The sequence below is a fragment of the Macaca thibetana genome, chromosome 15 (genome assembly GCF_024542745.1).
Source record: "Macaca thibetana thibetana isolate TM-01 chromosome 15, ASM2454274v1, whole genome shotgun sequence".
Classification (NCBI taxonomy): Eukaryota; Metazoa; Chordata; class Mammalia; order Primates; family Cercopithecidae; genus Macaca; species Macaca thibetana.
The window spans coordinates 77889550-77912649 of NC_065592.1; the positions used below are offsets into that span (position 1 = coordinate 77889550).

A 23100-nucleotide genomic window follows, 5' to 3' on the forward strand; every position below is an offset into this window, starting at 1 on the left:
TTAAAATTGCCAGTGTGGTTTTTTGCTGACGGCCAAACTATGAGTTTGGCAGCGTTCCCCTCCTAAAAGCTTCACATAACTTCCTTCTGTCACCTTTAGAGTTTCTGCAGTGATAAAGGGGCATCAACTTGCTCGGTACAGGGAAGCCTTCTGGACTCCTCAAACTTTGCCCTTAAATCGGCTCAAAGACAAACAGGGAGGGATGTTTCTGTCTTTGCCTCTCTTCCCCTCCTTTCCACTCTCTCATCTGTCATCCTCTGTGTCGTCCTCATTGCCCTACCTACTTAGTTCTCATTTGCAAAGTTTTTTTCTTTTTTTTTTTTACACTCATCTCTCAGGCTGCTTCCTCCAGGGATCCATTTACTCTTTCTTGGCAGCAGATTTCGGAGGTCCCTGCCTTCTGCACACTGATAATTAAGAATCAGTGGGCCAAGAGGCATCTTGTGCAGTGCTGAGCAATTCCCCCTGAATTCCAGGCAGGAGGCAAGTGTATACTGAGGGAGGGAAAGGAAAGAGAGAGACAGTGACCACGACCACATCTGTTTCTTCCTTCAACCTTTCTCAGAAAGGAGCCAAGCCATAATGCTACTGTTGCCGATTGATAGTCATGAGCTCAACTGATTTAAACACTGATGATAAATATAGTCACTTTCCTTCAAGTCTGCCACTGCCTCTAGTATTTCCTTGTTTTGAACACTGACCTCTCTAGGACTCAGTTTCCTGATTTATAAAATGACAACATCGTAACAGGTAGTTAGCAAAGCACTTCAGCTTAAGCATTCTGTTTAAAATAAAGCTGTTGAGTTTTTTTAACAGTAAAGTTAATGTTGCTTTTTATAAATGTTTAAGCAGATGTTCAGAATTGCCGATTAAGGAGTAGGATTTGAAAGGAGAGAATAAAAGGATTGGTTAGGTATTCTGTTGTTTGGGAAGCTTCTGACTTTTTTCTTTTAAATGAAAGTAAATACCTGTATTTACTTTCAAGAGAATTGAACAACATAGGAAGGTCTAAAATTTAAAAAAAAAAAAAGTCCCCCACCTACCCACTCCTGCCTGTCTACATTCTCCAGTGTTAACCATTCTGAGTTTATGTCTTTTTAGTTCTTCCATTGATTACTATGACTTTATGTCATAATGTATGTATTTCTGTTTTCTGAATTACCAACTTTGGATATATTGTTGACTCCTGAAAGAGAAACTTCCCTCTTCTGGTGTGACTCCCAATTTTGTTTGGTTATATTATTTCTAGGTTGTTAAGATATGGAATATATCACTGTCTTTGATGCTTTGTCTGTAGATTGCTTCTGAAAATCTAAGTCCCTAAAAAGTCATATTAAGTATAATGATTATATAAATACTCTTCACTATGGAGCCAAGTTGATTCCTTGGACCCATAGGAAAGGAAATGTGATCCTTTTGTCACTGAACTCTTGCCATCCAAGATGAATGTTCTAGAGCTGGGCGCCGTGGCTCACGCCTGTAATCCCAACACTTTGGGAGGCTGAGGCAAACCAATCACTTGAGGTCAGGAGTTCAAGACCAGCCTGGCCAACAAGATGAAACCCCATCTCTACGAAAAATATAAAAATTAGCTGGGTATGGTGATGCAGGCCTGTAGTCCCAGCTACTCGGAGGCTGAGGCAGGAGAATCGCTTGAAAATAGGAGGCGGAGGCTGTAGTAAGCCAAGATTGCGCCACTGCACTCCGGCCTGGGGTGATAGAGCAGGACTGTGTCTCAAAAAGAAAAAAAAAAAAGAAAAAGAAAAAAGTTCTGTATATCAAAAACAGATAAACCTTTTTCCTCTCAGATTGCATCCCTTCTTTCCCTTCATAGTCTGGTTACCACTGTTTCTTTTATATTTCTCTTTTCCTTATATGTTTCCTTGTATGTTGTCATTTGTCATATATGATTTTAAAATCTTTGAGGTTTTTTATGTGTGAAAATGTTTTATATTCCTTTATGATTTACAAATTTTTGACTGGGTATAGAATTGAAGCCTCAAAATCACTTTCCTTCAGAAGTTGCTTCATTATCTGCTAATATCCTGAGATGCTGATGAGATTTCTGGGATCAGTGTGGTTTTTGTTCACCCAAAGCTAGTATAACTTTTTTTAACCATGAAAGATTTGAGGCCTTTTCTCTTGATCTCTAGGGTTGTCCAGTTTTGCCATGATGTATTTAGATGTGGACTAAGGAGCTTTGTCCTTTCTGCTTCATATTTAGTGGGCCCTTTCCATCTAAAGACCAGTATCTTTCTTGATTTCTGGGAATTGTTTTTTAATATTATTTATGTATCTATCATGTACATGTCAACTTGACTGTTTCTTTTATGGTTTCGGTTGCTACATTCTCAGATTTTCTCAAATTTACCTTCTCTATTGCTATCTTAGCCTTAAGCTTTGACAATTCACCAAATAAGAGTTTTGTTCACAGGACTGAAACTTTAGGTGGTGCTGTTTGATAGTTTTCTTCTCTCAGAGTCTGAAACTGGACTCTAAAGTTACCCCAAGCTTTACTCTGTTAACGTTTCTGGCTTCAGTATCCTAAGATCTTTTCTGAGGCATTTCATCAAAAAACAGTGCCAAGAGCTTTAGCCAGGGGACAAAAACCCGGTGATAGCAACCTCTCATACTCCAAAGACCCAAGGTGAGGGAAGTGGAACATGCCAGCCTCAGTGATAGCCCTGAGGGCTTCTTCTGTTCCTGGAATTTGATGATTCAAAATTTCCATTTTACTCCCAAACTCCTTTACAGGGAATCTTTCTTAGCTCCGATATGTAGGGGTTCAGAATAATATGTTCTGGTGTTTTCCATCAATCCAATTCAGTCTGCTTTCTGTCTTTCAGAGTTCCCTCAAAATTTCTCCTCCTATGCTAGCTTTTTAAATATACATGCATATTAAGGTTTTCTTCTGATTTATAACATTTCCTACCTTGCTGTGCAATATAAGAAAAGAGAGGAGGTAGATACATTTGCTTAGACCTCTGCTTTTACTAATTTTTTTAAAAAATAATTTTGCTATTTTCATAAAATAATATCTTATTATAAAGTAAGCAATTCAGAAATTTAATAAAGAAGAAAAATGTAAACCATCCACAATAATTATGAATATTGTGTGAACAGTATTGCAGACATTTCTAATGCAAATATAGAGAAGAACAGATAGAGAAAAGTACTTGTAGGAAATTTAACAGAAGGAAAGGAAACCGAGATAAAAGAAGAGAAACTGCTAAACTTTAAATAAATGCTTCTTCACCATAAGAGAAATCACTTTCTAAAGGATTCCTCTAAAGTTATGGAAAACATTAGGAAATTTGAATTTTTTTCTCTCTTTATGATAAAAATGTTCTTTTCTATGAAAGAGATGAAGTCATGAACACTCATATCTTTCCTTTCTTCCTCTCCCCTTTGTTAGCTATATATCATTTTTATATTGTCAAAGTGTAAGGTAATTCCCATTGAAATGTGACCAAATATAACAAAACTCCATGTAATTGTTTAGTATTTGTTCTATAATTTGATGGGTTAATTTATAACCATTGGTTTTTAAATTATAGCTTCTTTATTACTAATTTCTTTAGATTCATCTCTTATTTATGCAGATTTTTTTTGCCACTTTGGTTCAGCAATTTTTAAAGGAGGTCTCATGTGTGCCACATGTCCTGAGTTCTTTCATGTTGACAATGTCCATTTATTATCTTTATAGGTGAATAACACCTTCTCTGGATTTAATCTTTTGGCCACACCTGTTTTTTCTAAATATAGTAAACGTTGTTTTATTGCTTTCATAGAAGAGGTTAATGACAGCCTGATTTTTTTTTTCAGTTTTTAGGTGATTTGTTTTTCTGCCTGGGTGCTCAAGGAATTCATTCTTTATTCCTTAAACCCAAAATCTTTAGCAGAATATATTTTTGTATATTTTGTAATGTGTAGGAACATTACTGTATGAAATGTTCCTATGACCCTTACGTGTTTTTTCTATCAGCAAATTGCTTTTTTTATTTTAATAAAATTTTCTTTTAATATACTGAGTTAGTTTTCTATTCTATTTTTCTGTCATTCTGAGACATTATGCTACCTCATTTTAATCTACATTTTCTGTTAATTTCTTGTTACAGAAATCAGTTTGCTTTTTAAAAACTACACTTCTTATGATTATCTAAAAGTTTTCTATTAACAGCATAGTTTAAAATGCTCAAATATTCATACACAGAGGAAATGAGTCTAAATATAAGGAACAAAGAATAATAACTAAATGAACTCTCATATCTCTACAACCCAGCCTAAGAACTAGAATAATATTACTATATATTAAAATTCCTATATATGAGTACCTTTCCTAGATTCCATGCTCCTCTGTTCATTCCCCAAAGTTACTAACATCTTAAGTTTTATCTTTAGCATAAGATTATAAAAAATTATACCCTAATGAATACAGTTTAGTTTTGAATACGTTTGACCATTTTTATAAAAGAAATCATACTATATATTCTTTAGCAACCTGTCTTTTTTCTCCTTAAAATTCTGCTTGTGAAATTTATTTATATTAATATATGTGCCTTTAGTTATTTCTTTATCACTGTTAAATAATATTCATAGACAGGGTGTGTGGCTCATGCCTGTAATCCCAACACTTTGGGAGGCTGAGGTGAGAGGATTATTTAAGTCCAGGAGTTCAAGACTAGCCTGAGCAACATAGGAAGACCCCATCTCTAATTTTCAAAAAATACATTGAAAATAATATTCATAGGATGGATACAGTACCATTTATGCATTCATTTCCCTGTTAATGACTTCTAGTTTGTTTCAACATTTTATTTTATTACTATCAATATTATATATATTTTAGTGTATATTATCTAGTACACATGTTCAAATTTTTTTTAGTAAATGTATGCTTCTGAGGGGCGATATTTCCAAATCATAAGTATATCTTTAACTTTACTGAATAATGCCAAATGATTTTCTAAAATAGTTACATATATTTGAACGTAATATATTCTCTACCTGGTTGATGGCTATTCTGTAATTATGTCACTTTGCTTCTCGATTTGTTTCCTTGAGTCAAATCTTCCTTTTAATCTGAGTTCTATTGCTTTATCATCTTTTCTTTAAATTATTATTTTATTTCATCTGTATTCTTTGACTTATATATTCCTTTGCACTTTCTCATTTGATTTGATCCTTGAAATAACACTGAAGAATAGGTACTGTTATGATTCCCATTTTATAGGTAAAGAAATGGACTCCCAGGAAATTATGCATCTTGGCCACAGGTCACAGCTAGTAAATGGAGGATCCAAACTAGCAACCGAGGCCTTCACCTCCAAAATGCTTGCTTTTTTCATGCTTTGAGACAGACTATAATTAGATGCTATATTGTATAGTACAGCCTCTAAGACTAATTCAGCTTCTAAACTGAACAGGAATAAATAAACAACACATCTACAGTACATGTAACTTATTGAAAACCCTCCTAAATGAGACAAGAACAGCAGCATACCAGGTGGAATTGCTGCCCTGATCTCTCTTGGCACTTATCCTGGTACCTAAAAGGATGAATTCTGCTGCTACCACCTAAAGTGTGTATGTGTACGTGTATGTGTATGCATATGTGTATGTGTATGTGTGTGTTTTAAGCAGCTGATACAAGTGATAGTACTATTGACGTAGATTTTAGAAACCCAATTTAATAACAAGGGAACAGGATTAAAGCAAGAATATGATGTGGGTTTGCTTGGGCCTCGATGATGTCTGAGAAGAGCCTTTATTTGGAATATCCCTCCATCCTGAGCTCTTAGAAAAGGACCAGGTCACACAGGGTAAACCTGTGCAGCTATTAATGTGGTGGATTGCAGAACCTTGCCCTGTGTTAGCGGACTTTTCTAGCACTTGGAGGGGCACAGTGAAGTTCAGTTATTCCTGGAAAGGATATCTCTCCTGAGTTACAGTTTTAGAAGAATGGCAATGAAATGACAGGCTACCCAAAGATAATCTATACTGAGACTGTTGTAAACTGAAGATGAGGGGAGGCAGCAAGACTGACTCAAAGAACAGTCATGCATCTAGACTTAGCTGCCCTTCTGTATTAGAGCGATTGCTGGTTGAATTTATGTCCTATTTTCCAATATCTTTATCAAGGAATTGTAATCAAACCTAAGATAATCAAATAATTATTTTCATTGTTTCCTAAAGATTGATCTAGGGAGATGCATATAGATCCAGTGGTGAAAAAAACCTGCAAAGCATTCTAATAAGTTTGGATGTCTTTAATTTAACCAAGCCAAGAGTTTTCTTTTCTGTAGAATTCTTCAAAGCTATTAATATGCTAATGCACTCTGAATTTGTAAGAGGGATGTGTATTACAAAGAAGTTCTAAGTTATTTGATCATGAAACCCTTGTATTCATGGACTCATGGAACATATTTCAAGAAATTTTGCTTTCTTCTAATCATAAAATATTCAAACTAGAAGATGCCTCAAAACAACTCCAGTTTTAAACCCTAATTTTACAAGAAGGGAAACTAAAATTTAGAGACTTTAAGTGACTTCCCCAAGGTCACATAGCTCTTTGGTGATAAAGGTAGAACTAGAATTTTTATCTTCAGATTCCTGATCTTGTGTGAAACTGATCAAAAATAGATTAAGTCACAAGATGCAATGACCTGAAGGCAGGCCTGTTTGCTCCCTTCCAGGCATGTGATATGTCCTTCTTTGCCAGTGAGAATAATGAGACCTAAAATTATTTCCTGTGGACCCAAAATTGCACTTCTGACAGCTCATGAAATCCTCTCTCTGAAACCTTATTACATCTCTGCTCTCCCTAAAGATTCAAGAGCTAGGGGTATCCTCTCTAAATTCTGCATATAAGGCCTACATCACAGATATTCACCTGAGTTGCCCTCCAGCAACACTTAGAGAACAACTCCCCTTCCAGCATCCTGTTGCAAGTTGAGGAGTCTGTGGAAAGAGGCAATTTTATATACTGAGGTTACCTGGACAGCCTCAGACCCCATAAGCAGAATTTAGAGAGGGCTTGAAATTTAGAAAAGGGACCACCTTTCCGGTAAGCAGTGGGGCAGTGTATATCAAAAACCCTTACCAGCTTCATACCCTTCAACTTTGAAGGAAATAGCAGAAAGTGTATTTTCAGATTTAATTGCATTAGTATTTGTCAATATACTATTTTAATAGAAATTTGAAATAACAGTATCCAATAATAGGAGATATCAAATAAATCAATACACATCTATTAAATACTATATAGCCAATAAATTTATGTTATAGAACCATTCATGGAAAGATGTCTAGAACAGAGCTTCCCAACCAGTTTGCTGGGTATTGAGATTTTGATGTCCTTTGAGCTCATGTCAGGTAGTCAGGGACTAGTGTGGCCAGAGTCCCCACTCAAATGTCTCAAAATGCAAGCAGGCTCTTCTTTCACCCAAGTGTACCATAAAATTACTTGGCTTTTAAAAATGTGTGCCATGATGTAAAAGTGTTCAGAAAACTGATCTAAAACATATTGCTGGGAAAAAATTATGAAGTATTATTACATTGAGATTTGAGATATACTCCAATGTCTGATTGAAAACATACCTTGCCTATATCTGGAATACTAGTAATTTTTATGTTTTTGTTTATTTGCATTTCTCTTTTTAAGTAAAAAGTTGTTTGTTTTGTTTTGTTTTGTTTTTTTGACAGAGTCTCACTCTGTCACACAGGCTGGAGTGCAGTGGCATGGTCTCAGCTCACTACCTCCCTCCCCTGAGTTCGAGGGATCCTCCCACCTCAGCCTCCTCAGTAGCTGATTACAGGCATGCTCCAACTTACTTTGTATTTGTAGTAGAGATGAGTTTTACCATGTTAGCCAGGCTGGTCTCAAACTCCTGACCTCGAGTGATCTGCCCACCTCAGCTTCCCAAAGTGCTGGGATTACAGGCATGAACCACCACACCTGGCCCAAAGTATTATTTAATAAGAATAATATAATAATTTTAATGCTTACATAGCTCTTAATATATTTTATTTGGTTTGATCCTCAAACAAACTTATGAAGTAGTTACTGCCATCATTGTTTTCATTATATAAATATCATTTTTTAAGTCCATATTTGAAGCTAGTAGGAACTGGACAAGTTGATGCTGGCAAAAGAAGGCAGAAATAAAATATATCTGAAAGATAGAAATAAGAAAATGTAATAACTAATTACCTGTGGGAACTAAGTACACCTCCAGGCCATTGGGGATTGTGGTATTGATGACCAAAACCGAATCATAGAAATGCAATATTTTACAAAGATTTTAAAGGCAAACTCAGGGAATGATTCATGTTCAAGAAGCAGCTGAGTTTTGCTGTTTACTTGTTATTTAGGAGGTGCGAAATTCACTGGTGAAAATGTCCAAGTTATTGTTGAAACTCAGCTGAGAGGACGAAACCAAAGATGTAGTTTGGATAGTCACTCACAATGGAGCCACAGTCAAAGCTGTGCAGGAGAATTGATTCTCCTGGCAAGAATGTAGAGAGAAAAGCAGGACACCAAAAGCTCGAACCTTTAGTCATTGTCTCTGCAGAACTCCCAGGGACTTGACTTCTATGTGTGGAATGATGATAGAATAGCATTCCAAGAGTCGTTGGCAATGGATGAATATTGACAATGGATGACATGTTCAAACAGTTTTCTTTATTATTCCTCCATAGATTAGAGATTACTTGATTTTAAAAAACAAAGACATTTTGTATGCTCACAGAGCATGTGTTGGTGAGCAGCACCCTAGAAGACAGGATTAATGTGAAAGGTATCCTAGCCATTTGAAGAAGTGATCAGAAATTAAGAAGGTGCCACTGAATTATAACAAGTGCATAGTACATTGCACTTAGGATGGGCAAAGGGATTAAGCTACAAAAATACAAAATGGAAGGACTCTGACAGGCTGTACATACAATGAGGAAAAATCTACAAGTCTCAGAGAGGAACAACTTGACAAGGAGTGTGCTGTATATATTTATGCTGGCAAATATAAAATGTTTATTAGAAAATATGTTTTCAGGCAGTAGAAAGACATAATAATTCAATCACCTTGTCATATTTGGCATTCAGAAGAAATACATTAGAAACATAGTAAATGTATTTCTCTTCAGGGTGCCTCTTTTGAAAGAGTTTAAGTTTATTAAATAAAATATAAAGGACATCAAAGAAAATTAATACATGACTGTAAAAACGTACTCCTAAAGAAAGGTCAATAATCATGGTATTTATTTTTGACATCAAAAGACCAAGGAAAAATTTAATAAGGATCAAGATCATTGGCCTGTGTGCAGTGGCTCACATCTGTAATCCTAGCACTTTGGGACGCTGAGGTGGCAGGATCACTCGAGCCCAGGAGGTCGAGGCTGCAGTGAGCCATGATCACACCACTGCACTCCACTCTGGGCTACAAACTGAGACCCTATCTCAAAACTAAGCAAAACAAAAAAGATCATTAATCTGTGGAAGATCGTTGTACAGAGTTGTTTGGCATCTCTATTGCAAGTAGAACAATAGGAAATAAACTGAAGCCATGAATTTTAAAAAATCCCCCTATATATATAAATATATAAATGTATAAATATATATAAATGTATAAATATATATAAATATATAAATATAAATATGTATATATACACACACACACACACACACATATACAGACCACACATACTGGCATACATACACATATATGTGTATGTTTGTGTAGAGTCTAGAAGAGAATGCATCAAAATATTAATAGTTATTATTAGGATTGTAGGTGTTTTATTTGTTTTATATCTGTATCTTTTCCAAAATCATATATATTAAACATGCAATTTTTGTGTAGTGAGACAAATGAGTTATTTTTCTTTAAAAGTGTTTCTAGAAACAAATGTTACTTCTTTCTCCTTCCTGTCACATTCTCAGCCCTTAATCGATAAAACTCATTTTTCATAAGATCCTGAATAACAACAGTTCTGGCACCCCATTTTATCTTTTTCAGATGCTAGTGAAAAACAATCACCTTTCAGGCAAGATCATTGTTTTGCCAGGAAAAATTGAAGACATCTCACTTCCTGAGGCTGTAGATGTGATCATTTCCGAACCAATGGGATACATGCTGTTCAATGAACGGATGCTAGAGAGTTATCTTCATTCCAAAAAATGGCTAAAATCAAATGGTAAGTTGGCCCATTCTTGGTTTAAAAAACAGTCTGACTTCTCTGTAAAAGCATTTCTATTATACTCAATTATTTGTTTTTCTCATCTCATTTTTCCATAACAAATTAACTAGTCTCCAATCATAAGAACACAGGTATGCTTCACAGCATTCAACGTGGTATAGAGAGCCAGGTCTGAGTTTTGTGTTTTTTGTCCTAGTTCAATCCCTTCGTTCCTTAATGAACTTGGGCTAACACTTGACCATTTGGCTTTGGTTTCCTCATCTGTAAAATGATATTATTACACATAATCTCTGATATCCTTTCAAGTGTTGGCCCTCTATAATGTGAGGAACTCTCTGGGGTCTGCTTGTTCTTTTTGACATGTTTTTTCCCCTACTGTATTTCTCTCTCTGTCTATGATCACTACACATAGTCAAGATAATATTAAATCCAATATGCTTTTTGTGCTTTCCAAGTGCCAATTTGAATAAATTATTTTATAAAATCCTTATAAAGTCTGAATGATGACGGTTTTCAATTTATTCGGGGGGGTTAGCCTCGAAGCTAATTTTGCAACCTTCCCCAGGGACATTTGACAATGTCTGGAGACACTTTGGTTGTCACAATGGCAGCAGGGGCTGGGGTATTGGCATCTAGTGAATAGGGGCAAAGATGCTGTGAAGCATCCTTTGATGCACAGGACAGTCCCCTGCATCAAAGAATTATCAGCCCAAAATATCAATAGTATATGATTGAGACCTGGGTTAGCGGAGGGCATTGTTATGATCCCATTTTATAAAGAGAAAACTGAGACTCAATGAGGAAAAGTAACTTGGCAAGAACAGACATCTAACAATTGGCAGGCCAAGAATTTGAGCCTACATCCATCTGACCCTGAAGCCTACACTCATGACTTTGGCGCACACACTGGCTTTCCACTCTTCACCAGAGAAAGTAGATGCATTCCAACAGCAGGTGTTTTCAATTAAGACATCGGGGCTAACTGGCCAATTTTAAGTTGCATCTTATGAGAATTTCAGCTCCTTACCCCAATTGTATTTATCTAAATTACCAATGTTGTAGCTCCCTATCTTGCTATTCAATGAAAACAAAATAGTGAACGACTGGGCAACTCATACGTACCAACATGCATTTAAGTGAAGTTTGAAGTTTATAATTTCCTACATGCTTCAAAATTCAGAAATAGGCACTGAAAGAAAATTCATGTGTAAATAAATAAATAAGCTCAGGCAAAGTATACCTGATGTCAAGAACTTCATTAGCAATCTTGCTGTAAAACAGCTCAGGATGCTCTTGGAAGCCTTGTGTGTATGCGATAAAATTGAACTGTGGGAGATGAAAGTGAAGGTACAAAGCGGCTTGGATTTCCTCCTCAATGCCCCCAGGAAGAATTTGTATGGTTTTTTCCTGGACTTTTTCAGATGGTTAGGTGCTTCTATATGATGAGATTTATAATGTAGTTAATTAACATGTATCACCTGTGCCCCTCTTAAGCTCAGTATTTAAATAGTATCTAGGTATCTTCCCTGGATATTTGAAATGAATATGACATTTTATACTGGGCTATATATCTTTAACTAGGCAAGTAGAAATGAATACTGATTTTATTGGCTTTCTAGGCTATGTCTTCCTCAGGGAAGGGTGATTGATTTTTTTTCTAATTATTTATATATTCCATCATAATAAGACATAGTTTAAAACATCAATTAATAATAAAAAGGCTTATAATGAAAAATAGTAGTCTTCTGCCACACCTCTTTCTATCGTCAGACTGCTCCCCAAAGGCAACTGCTTTCAACTCTATCTGTTGTTTCTTCTATTATTTACCTACATATTCCTATCTAAGATGATTACATTGCTATTCTCGTCACTTTCTGCTTGAGAATTCAGCTTTCCTGAATAGCAGCTCCTTCCTTCCTGATGCACCTACCCCACCCCCATCCTCTCAATGTATTTAGATAGATCCTCAGTTCCTTTATCCCAACCCTTAGGGCCAGATATGTTTCAGAATTCAGCATCTGAAGGACTTTTGAAAGTTAATATGATCACATACCATGTACTACTTAATTCTCCCAGTGGGATCTGAGGCAACACTCTGTAATGAAACACATTATATTCCTGCAACAAAACATAAGAATATTGATACCAAGAATAAATGAAGACTACAAATAAACTCTCGTGTTAGTTCAGGTCAGGTTTTGCCATCAAATGATGCTGCCGCAAACTTATAAAAATCTGTTGCTTTTCAGATCTCAGAATTTAGCATAAAGAAATATAGGCCTAGATCATTATTCGGTTAAATCAAGAATCAGCGTTTACAGTGTTATGATGTAATGTAACTATTGTTGAATACTGAGTCAGATGGTAGAGTAGATGCTGTATACTTATATATGTTTTCTCATATAATCTTTTGTTTTTCCCGGAGTTAATTGTCTTGGTTTCTTTTATTAGCTTAGCTTTTATATATTCATGGTTAAGTGTTTCTACGCTCCAATAGATCTGACAGATGCCATCAATATGTGTTCCTCTGTTGCTCCCCTCTATTCAGTAGTCCTCTGGCCTTCTCTAGCAACATGAACTGAGTGTTCTGCAGCCCCATTGCGTGACAGCCACACTTTGACTTTCCATCATCATCCTTTTGTCTTCCTCTTTGTTGATTTACGACATCATTTCAGCAAAGGATATTCTCTACCAGCTTCTGCAGAAAAGGAGCTTGAGGAGTTACTTTTTATCAAGTCCTTGTGCTATTATTTGGTCAAGAATTTTACTTAAAAACAATTTTTAATCAATATTTTTAAAGCTTGTGTTTTGGTTTTTGTGTTTGGTTTCTGTCTGCAAATCTTGCTATTGAGAAGTCAATGCCATTCTGACTCCTGCTCCTTTAGAGTAACAAAGTTTTCCCCTCTAGATGCTTTTAGTATCTTCTTTTTATTTCTGGTGTTCTAGTGAGAATCTTTTTTAAGTTCCTGTGCTGGAAATTCAGTGAATATATTTAATCAGGAGGCTGATTTTCTTCTGTTCTTGGAATTTTCAAAATATTTTACATTTGATTTTCTCCCCTCCATTTTATCTGACATTCTTGGAATTCCTATTAGATTGAGGCTCATAACATCATCCTCTAATCTTCCCAAGTTTACACAAGCAGTGATACATATTACTTCTCTGAGGTTATTTAATATCCTTCTATCGTCTCGAAATTGAAAAACCATCAAGCAATCATTATTGTTTTGATACCAATGCCTGAGATTTAGATGGAGACATATGAATGAGGTTATGATCATGCTTTGCCCCTGACCACTTCTGAAAATACCCCCAAATAAAATAACCTGTTTTAACAGATATGAAAAGCCACATAGTTTAAGGATGGGGCACTGATTATCAGATGAGATTCCACTCCCCGGATTTTGCTCTGCTATTTGTTAACTCTGTGATACCAAGTAACTTAAATTTCTCTGTTTTCCTGTTTATAAAATGGACATAATAATAGAACCCACTTTATCTTGGTATGAGAATTATATAAATTAATGCATGGGAAACCCTTGGAAAAGTACATGAGAGGGTCATCATAACTGAGAAATTTTAGCTATTTTTGTTGTTTTTATGACAGCATCTCTGGTGTCTTAAGTCAGCCTTATTTCTGAAATATAGTTAATAGTTTCTCTTTCTTTTGTGTGCAATTTAATAAATGGCTATGAAAAGATTTTCCCTAAAATTGCAAGAGTAACAATGCTGATCATCAGGTCTGCCTACTCAGAAAGGCCCAACTTCAGGCATGCCAATCTAGGTGCTCATTTGCCCACTGAAGAATCTACCTTTCCTGTAGTGATTGTGGATGCCAAGAAATAGTACAAATGTGTATTTCCCAGCATGAAGATTGGCGAGCATCCATATAAACATAAATCCCAAAAGCACCTAAGAAGACAGGTGGTCGATCTGATTCTACATGGACAAAGTCTGAGAATGAGAATAATAATGTGATGGGAGGATGGGATTTTGATTATTTTTAAAGCTAAATTATTGTTACAATAAATAAGAGAATAAATAAATTAAATAAATAAATAAATATAAATAAATAAATAAATAAATCCAGAATTCATAGGAGAAACAGAAAGGGGAAAAAAAGCCAGTAACTGAGAAGGCAACTGCCAGGTTGAAAGGCTTGCCTAAGTCTCTGCAAGCTTTTATCATTGTATTGCTTTGTGACTTGCTTTGATACTCTTTTCTATAGCCCCTCTACTCTTCTGCCTAATTTTGTATACTTGCATTGAGACAAAATTATATTTTGTCCTGTCATGTCATAACTGAAGCAAAAGAATGGAATTGGTCTCAGGTGGCAGATGAGTACAGCCTTCAATCAGAAAGCGACAGAAGCTGACTTCTGGGTCTCTTGTGTTTTGCTCATCAGGAATGATGCTCCCGACATTCAGCGACATCCACTTGGCCCCTTTTTCTGATGAACAGCTCTATGTGGAACACTTCTCCAGAGCCAATTTTTGGTAATGTTCTTTTTTCCTTCCTTCCTTTCCCTTCAAAGGAAACCAGAGTTTTTAAAACTATTGTTATTTGGGGTCATATGTGTGTTGTTAGGTAGGGGGAGGCGGGGCGGCGGCAGTGAGGCACCTATCCTGTACACTGTAGAATGTTTAGCGGCATCCCTGGTCTCTACCTATTAGATGTTAGTCACATCTTCCCCCCAGAGTTGTGACAACCACAAATGCCCTCCAGACATTGCCAAATGTCCCCTTGCAGGATCGCCACCAGTTGAGACCACAACTCATAAATCAGAGACAGGTGAATCAAGGAACTGTTCATGCAATATCAAACATCCAAAAAGCTATCCTACTGCTAAAACAACATCCTCCCCTGCCTGCTGCCGTTCTCTTCCCATTTTTCACCATCCACTTCTTTGATTCTTGGCTATGGTTTCTGTTAGGACTTGACTTTGACAAAGAACATATCAATCAGTACACCTGATAAATGAGTTGATCAAACCTTTATGGAGTTTTAATTGGCAGTTGGCTTTTGGGCCCACTCCACCCCTCTGAGATTGAGTTTCTTTATGTGTAAAATGGGAACTGATACAAAAGCTCCTGCCAGTTTTAAACCACCATTGCTTCTGGGATTCCTTTCTGAGAACTAGTTTTTACAAGAAGAAGGAAGGAAGGAGCATGGGAGGGAGAAAGAGAGCAGATATCATTTGTGTTGGAATGTTACATGTGTGGGAGCACAGGCATGTCCTGCAGGAGTTCAGGATCCTCAAATTTAAGGTTTGACTTTGGTCTGAGGTATACAGGGCCTTATAATACAAAGAGGTCCAAAGTTGATTTCTGGGTTTTTCTCTTTGTAATCCTAGAGAAGGGGCAGCAAATAGGAAGTACTTTGGTTTCCAGGGCTACTAAGCTCTTTGAGGAGTAGGGTCAAATGGCTAATTTTTCTTTCCATTTTTTTGGCAAAATAGGCTTTCCTAGCACAGATTCAGAGCATTTTGTGGTTTTGTCGAATCTGCAATTCTGAGATTCTAAGCCACAAGCTTTCCCATGGGGGTGAATGGCTTCTTGGTGTATATACGTGTCGGGTGGGGCAGGGGAATGGTCGGGGAGCTTTTACCTTAATGATCATTGCTCTGTGAGATTATGCTGACCCTAAATGATTACATTTTTATTATAACCTCCTGAGGAAATGCAGAGATGAAAGGGTTATGAATTTTAAGCAGCAGAATAGACCAGACCAATGAACTAGAGGTTTGTTGTCCAGGCAGTCCTTGTGTGACCTTCCAAGCATACCATCTGCTGCCATCTTACTAACTTGAGGATATTAATGATCACAGCGGTTTGGCTCAGTTTTCCACCACATACCAACATGCTGCTATTTGTTGCATCTAAAAATGAAAAACAGAAACAAAAAATGAAAACATCATCTTCTCTAGATGTCGCTTTCCCAGTCAGCCATGGCCAACTCTCTAAGCCCCTTTCAGCAAAATTCCTCCGAAGGGTTGTCTATACTCAGTGTCCAACTCCCCGCTTCTATTTCTCACTGGAGCCATTTCTCCAAAGCCACTCTTTCTGAGGTCAGCAGTGCCCTGACCTCCACATTGCTAATGCCAGTGATCAACTCTCACTTCTCAACTTATCTAATTTACTGGCATCATTTGAAACACTCTTTTTGCTTCATGATCTTTTGATTTTTCTCCTCCCTTGCTGACACTTTCTCAACCAGCTATCATTATTACTTGTCTTCATAAGCCCCTGGTTTTGAAGTGTCCCAGGATGCAGTGTTTGGACCTCTTCTCTGTGCAGGCTCCCTTGGTGAGCTCACCCATTCTCATAACTACAAATACCATCCATAGGCTAATGGTTCCCAAGTGTCCCTCTCCAGTGCAGACGTATCCTCCAAACATGATGTTTTCCTAGTAAACTTCCTCCTGGATGTTCCCTCCTTGCAGGAATTTATCATGTGCAAAATTCAACTTCTGATCTCCCAATTTCTACCCAAAACCTGCTGTACTGGTAGTTTTTCTGTCTCAATTGATAACTTTATCCTCTCCATCATGCAAGCCAAGAACTTTGAAGGCCTCTCTTTCTTTATCTCCTGAATCCAAACCATCAAGTAATTATATTTGTTCTACTTTCAAAATCTATCCAGAATCACACCAATTTTTATTATATTCACTGTTTCTTCTCTTTCTCAACACCATCATCTCTTATCTAGATTACTGCAATAGCTTCTTACCTGTCTGTTCTCAACAGAGCCAAAGCCTCGCAGGAGCTTCTCCATAGTCTGGCTCCCAGTTACTCTCTAGCCTCATTTCCTACTCCCATGTTCATTTGGGTCCTGCTTCACAGGCCTGTGTGCTGATTCTCAGACACATCAGGCATGCTCCTAAGTTAGGGCCTTTGCGTTTGCAGGGTTTTTTGGGTTTTTTTCCCCCTTTGAATACTTTTTCCTCAATGTTCACATGGTCAATTCCTTTAACTCCATAAAGTCTTTGTCAAATGCTACCTTCTCAATGGGATTTACCCTGACCATCCTATTTTCAATTGCACCCATGCCATGCCCAACCCCTCTTTTTCAATTCTATGTTTTTTCTCTAACACTTACAGCATCCTAAAAGATATATAACCTGTTCCTATTATTATCTATGGTCTGTATCCCTCTTGATAAAATGTAAGCACTGGAAGGTCAGCAACGCTGTCAGTTTCCACTGGATGTATCCCAAGCACCCAGAACACTGCCTGCCACAGGGTAGGCTCTCAGTAAATGTTTCTGAATGAATAAAAACTTCAGTATGCCCAAACATGCATGAAAATAATTATTAAGATTTTAGGTGATATAGTTCCAGTTTTTCTATCCTTTCTTTACAAAAACAGAATCAAAAGTACCATTTTATAGCTTGTTTTTTGTTTTTTTTACTTTCACAATACTTTGTTGACATATTCTCACATCGTCTACATACGTTTGACTGAAGAGTATTTCTTTTGTGACTCATAATTTATTAACTCAGTTTTCAATGTTGAATATTAAATTATTTTAATTGCCATTTTAGTCCTATAGATTCTATAACAAACCACACCAAGGTTTCAATATTCTATAAGAATATAGAATCCTATAGAATTATATATCCTAAATTCTATAAGACACAACACTAAAGTGAACATCCTTTCATATAAATTTTGGTGTACATTCTGATTATTTCCATATGATAAATTGCTAAAAGCAGAATTACTGGACCAAAAAATGTGAAGAAGGAACTTATAAAAAATTATTCTTATATATTGCCAAATTGCCCTCTAGAAAAGTTTTACCAATTAACACTTCCACCAGTGGTATTTGGGAATGTCTGCTAAGTCTTGCCCATACGGGATATGCTTTTTAAAAAGCCAATTTGATTTGCAAAAAAAATGGTGGCCAGTTTATTTTTAATCTGTATTTCTTTGATAGCTGGTGCATTTGAACGATTATTTTTAGTCAACAAACACAAAAATATTTTTAAAAATATATAGTTATCAAAATTCACAGCCTTTGCTTTCCTTCTAATTCCTCTCCCTTTGTGAGGTTTCTGCATTAGTCGACTGGCATTTGGGTCTCTTGTTGCTTTGATCCAGGAAACAGGTGGTGAATGCTTGCATGATTTCTGTCAGAAGAAGCAAAGAAGTGGATATGTACGCTGGGGAGTGGTGCAAAAAATAAGTTTGGGTGAGATCTCTCAGCTGAGAGATGAAGGAACAACTAATTGGCTAAACAAGATCATCAGATGCAGTCAGTTTTCAGTCCTCACCTGATTTTCTTATTATCTGCACTTACACAGTTGACTCTCTCTTTGCTCCACTTCTCAAGCCTGAACCTGTTTTTTCTCCTACCTTTCTGGCCCCTACTTCTCAGTCTCCTTTGCTGATTCTTCCTCATGGCCCAAATCTTTAACATTGGAGTGACTCCAGGTTTCTTTCTTACATGTCTTCCCCTTTCTGTCAACACTCACTGTCTTACTTGATCTCATTCTGTCTCTTGGCTATAAATACCGTCTTTCTGTCTACAACTCGCATAGTTAGAACTCCAGCCCAGACCTCTGCCCAGAACCACAGACTTGGATGTCCAACCGGCTGTTGACAACTACACTTGGATGTCTATTGGGCATCTCAAAATTAACATGCTTAAATGCAAGCTACTGATCCTCACCATCTCCCCACTGCCCACCTTTGCAAAACAAAACACCCCTGTGTCTACTACAGTCTCGGCAATAGCCTTCTAACTTAAATCCTCTTTTTAAACCACAACCATGCTCTTGATGAAACGTAATTCAGATTATATTATTTCACTGCATAAAGTCTTTTAGTGGCTTCCCTGTTTCTGCATAGTGAAAGCCAAAGTTCTCATAATAGTTGGGAAGACCGTACATGATCTAGATCCTACCCTGCTACCCCTCTGACTCTGTCTCCTGCTACTTCCTCTCTTACTCTCTCGCTCCTCTGGCCTCACTGGCTGGCCTCCTTGCTTCCCCTGGAACAAACCAGGCATGCTCCTGCCTCCCTGACATTCGCTCTGCCCAAGACACAGACAATCCAGTGGCTTTTCTCACCTCCTGCAGGTCTTTGCTCACATGCCACCATCCCAGAGAAACCTTCTATTAATTACAAACTGCAGTCTCTTTCCTCCTGCAAGCCTGTACCACACTTCTCAATTCATTTTTCTCTATAGCACTTATCACCATATACTGTGTTATATGTTTTCACTTATTTATTGTCTATCTCCCCCATGAGACTGCAAGTTCCCTAAGTGTGGCTGCTTCATTTACTTCTATAGCCCTGTCATCTAACCTGGCTAATGGTAGTTGCTGAAGACATTTTTGATGATTAGAAGATGAAGGCATTGATTTGTAAAAATTCTGTCTATATTAAGGACATTAAGACTGTTTTATTTTCTTCAGAATTTCCAGCTTGCCTTGTAATTTTATTTGTGATAGTTTTGACCACAAAACAACTTAAACTTTTTATGTAGCTGGATCTACCAATAATTATCTTTTATTGTTTCTCTATTTTCCTTTGTAATTTTTTAGCTCCCCTTCCCTCTCCCCCATGAATTTGGTATTAACTTCCTTTTTTAAAGTTTTTACTTTTCCATGTGACATTTTTTAAATTTTGCATTTAACTCTGAAATTCATCTTAGTATACAGTCTGCAATAACCATATAACTTTATCCTTTCCAAATAACCAATTATGAGACTCTCTCTTAGTAGACCAAATTACTACATTCTGATGCTAGTAGCAGTCACCTACAAAATTAATAATTTTCTTTTATATGATGATTCCTTGGGCCCCATTAATTAGGGTGATGGGAAGTATCTCCTGAGAGTAAGGCTCATCATAAAGACTCATCATTCCCAACTGCAGTTCTTCTTAATGTGATGGGTACCTCTGGCGTTATTGAAAATAATTGGCTTAGGGCTTTTATGCCAAAGCCTATAGATACAATTTTAAATGGGTTCTCATATGAAGAAAAATATATACATAGGATCTATTAAGAGGTGCAGCCAAATATTGTCAAGAAGCTTGAGACTAAACTAGACTGTTTTATTACATTTATTACAGTTATAGAACATAAAAGCATAAACAAAATAGGTAGTAGTTAAAAGCCAGATGACTCAGACTCTAGATCCAGATGGAACTATGTTTAATTCTTGGTTCTGGCAATTACCAACTGTAAAGCCTTAGCCAAGTTAATTTAATCTCTCTGAGATTAATTTCAATCCATAAATTGAAGAAGATAATTTTACCTACCTGAAGATGATGAAATTTCAGGGATGGATCCTCTACTTGTACTTTTCTACCATAGTAGCCCTTTCTTCATGAGCCAGGTTACCCATGGTGTAGGGTTCTTCCAGATGCTGAATATATCTATCCCAATTACATATTCAGGGACCACGAAAATAATCATAGGGTTTGCATGAAACAAGTGGATACACTGTGAGATGGACTTGGTCCAAGACTCCACTTACTACCTATTCTCCATAGCCCTCACTAACCAGAGGCATTTTAGATTTTTTTGTATCAATATAAGCTCAAACTCCTTATCTAACATTTCTCAAAAAATTGAGGTGTTCTTCCTTCACCATGGTTGCTTTGTCATAGAAACCCAGGTCTCTCTGGAGAAGGAGTGGGGAATGTTTACTGTGTGTGATTGTGGTGGCAGTGAGTCCTTCCTCAAGAGGACTGGGACTCTACTTAAGTCTGGACCACTTGGATCTGGAATTTGGGGAAGGGACTTAATATTTCCATTGTGACAGCTGACATCATCCTTCTGCTCATGAGCTAGCCATTTTTTGTTATACAAATTGAGCACTATCCTAGCTGACTTTCCATCTATTTTGCCTCTCTAGTAACACTAGGATCTATTAACACCAAAGGTTCTTGTAGGTCAAGGTGCCCGATTGCTACTCTACCCTAGCTTTTTACACAGTAATTATGCCATTCTTGCCTAGGCCAGATAATTACCGCTTTCCTGCTCTGACATTCTGAAGTGTCATTCAAATTGTGTTCATTCAGAGCACAATTTAATGGCTACATCACCTACCACCATCTTTCATCTACCAAGGACAGCTACTCTAAGGCTCTCAAAGATGCCACTGTTATCTAACCAGTTTTTTCCCTATTACCTTGTAAAAGGAAAGTTTCCTGTGCTCTGAGAAAACAGTCAGGTTGAATGTTCTTACATATTCCATAGTCTAATCCACCTAGTATTTCCATGTCCCTGAGCCTTCTGACCCCTTCCTCAATGCAGCAGAAGTTCTGAAATCTCCACCTCATTGACTGCAGGCCATCGTGATGACCAAGTTTCAAAGTGACATCCAGTGGACTATTAGGACTTCTGGTATCTTGTTGGAACACTGGATCTATGAGTGCCCCATTTCAATGAGTTACACTCTCTCCTCATTTACATTCTGCCCTCTTTATGGACTTAAAATCTACTCTAATACAATATTTCCTAGTTCTTAGCAGAAAATACTATTTGGCTTCTGCAGTTTTTTAGGTATGTAAATTATCTCCTTCTGGAATAGGAATTGTGTTTACTGCTCTGGCTGTGCTTGAGTTTTTGGCCTGACAGCAATGAGAAACTCTTAGCCTGAAGGCAATGAGTGATCATGAGGCAGATCTCGAAGAGAATAAAATCATCTTTCAAGGCAAAGGCTCTTGGAGAAGTTGTTGCATAGTCTTTAAGCGAGGCTGTTTTCCTCTGGCAAAAGGGGAAAGAATTCTGCCTCTGCTGGCTTGAAAGATTCAGGGGAACTGGAAAGATTTCAGGCTTCTCTGCTTTCGCCACCCAATCATCCCAACAGCAGGTCTCAGGGCCCTACCATTTCCCTGTCAAGGCCACAGTTTTAATACGTAAGACCTGTCAAGAGCGTATATCCAGTCTCCTCTGCAGCTCTTCTACTATTACCATTTTACTGTCTTGTTTGGAGTAGGGAGATGGAGCAGTTTCCGTTCCAAAGATGTGGCTTCTACTTGTCAAATTCTATACATGATTTTCAGCACAGCAGGTCTTGGATCACCGAAGAGATAGGAATTTCTTTAAATCTGCTAGAAAGCCCCTCTGGATTTCACAGTGTGTCTTAAGTTGGGAGTTGCTGCTCTGAGATTAAAATTTTCTTTTTGCAAAGCTTGCAATGCTGTCAACAGAGGCTTGCCTACTCCTCAATTCATGTAATAATCATTGCCCCAAAACTTCAAGCACACAGTTGCCATAAAGCCCAATGTTTCACCTTCTACCTTACTGCATCCTAATTAACCATCAGCAAGAACACTAGAAATTGTGATGAAAGGCTTGGTGCAATGGCTCACGCCTGTAATCCCAGCACTTTGGGAGGCCAAGGTGGGCGGATCACCTGAAGTCTGGAGTTTGAGACCAGGCTGGCCAACGTGGTGAAACCCCATCCCTACTAACAAAAATTAGCTGAGTGTGGTGGCAGGCACCTCTAATCCCAGCTACTTGGGAGGCTGAGGCAGAGAGAATCACTTGAACCTGGGAGGCGGAGGTTGAAGTGAGCCGAGATTATACCACTGCACTCCAGCCTGGGCAACAGAGTATATAGGTGAAGCTTACGTACTACAACTTTATTAAGAAGTGTATTTCCAGTGAAACAAGAATTAGGAGAAAGAAGAATGAGGCAGGGAATGAAGGGAGTGCTGGTGCAAAAGTGCATTACCGTTACGAGATCCTTGGGGTGTTGCTTCACCAGCCAGAAACCTCTGTGGCCAGTGGCACCTTTGACTGAGTTTTGCTTTGTTCTGCTTACTCAGTCTGGCAGGCTGCGTTCAGCTCACACTACCAGCCTGGATCCCAGGATGCCAAGGGCAAGCCAGGTGCGGAGTGGCAAGGGGTGTGTGAGCAAGCATGGGGTCCGGTCTTTGCGCA

At 37.6% G+C, this 23100-nt stretch overlaps 1 protein-coding gene across 1 annotated transcript in view; it reads left to right on the forward strand.

The window, feature by feature from the left end:
* Positions 1-23100, forward strand: part of LOC126937308 (histone-arginine methyltransferase CARM1-like) — a 203088-nt gene that overhangs the window by 151267 nt on the left and 28721 nt on the right. Inside the window, 2 exon segments of the mRNA XM_050760708.1 lie at positions 10014-10191; positions 14600-14690. Of these exon segments, the coding sequence (XP_050616665.1) occupies positions 10014-10191; positions 14600-14690 (269 nt within the window).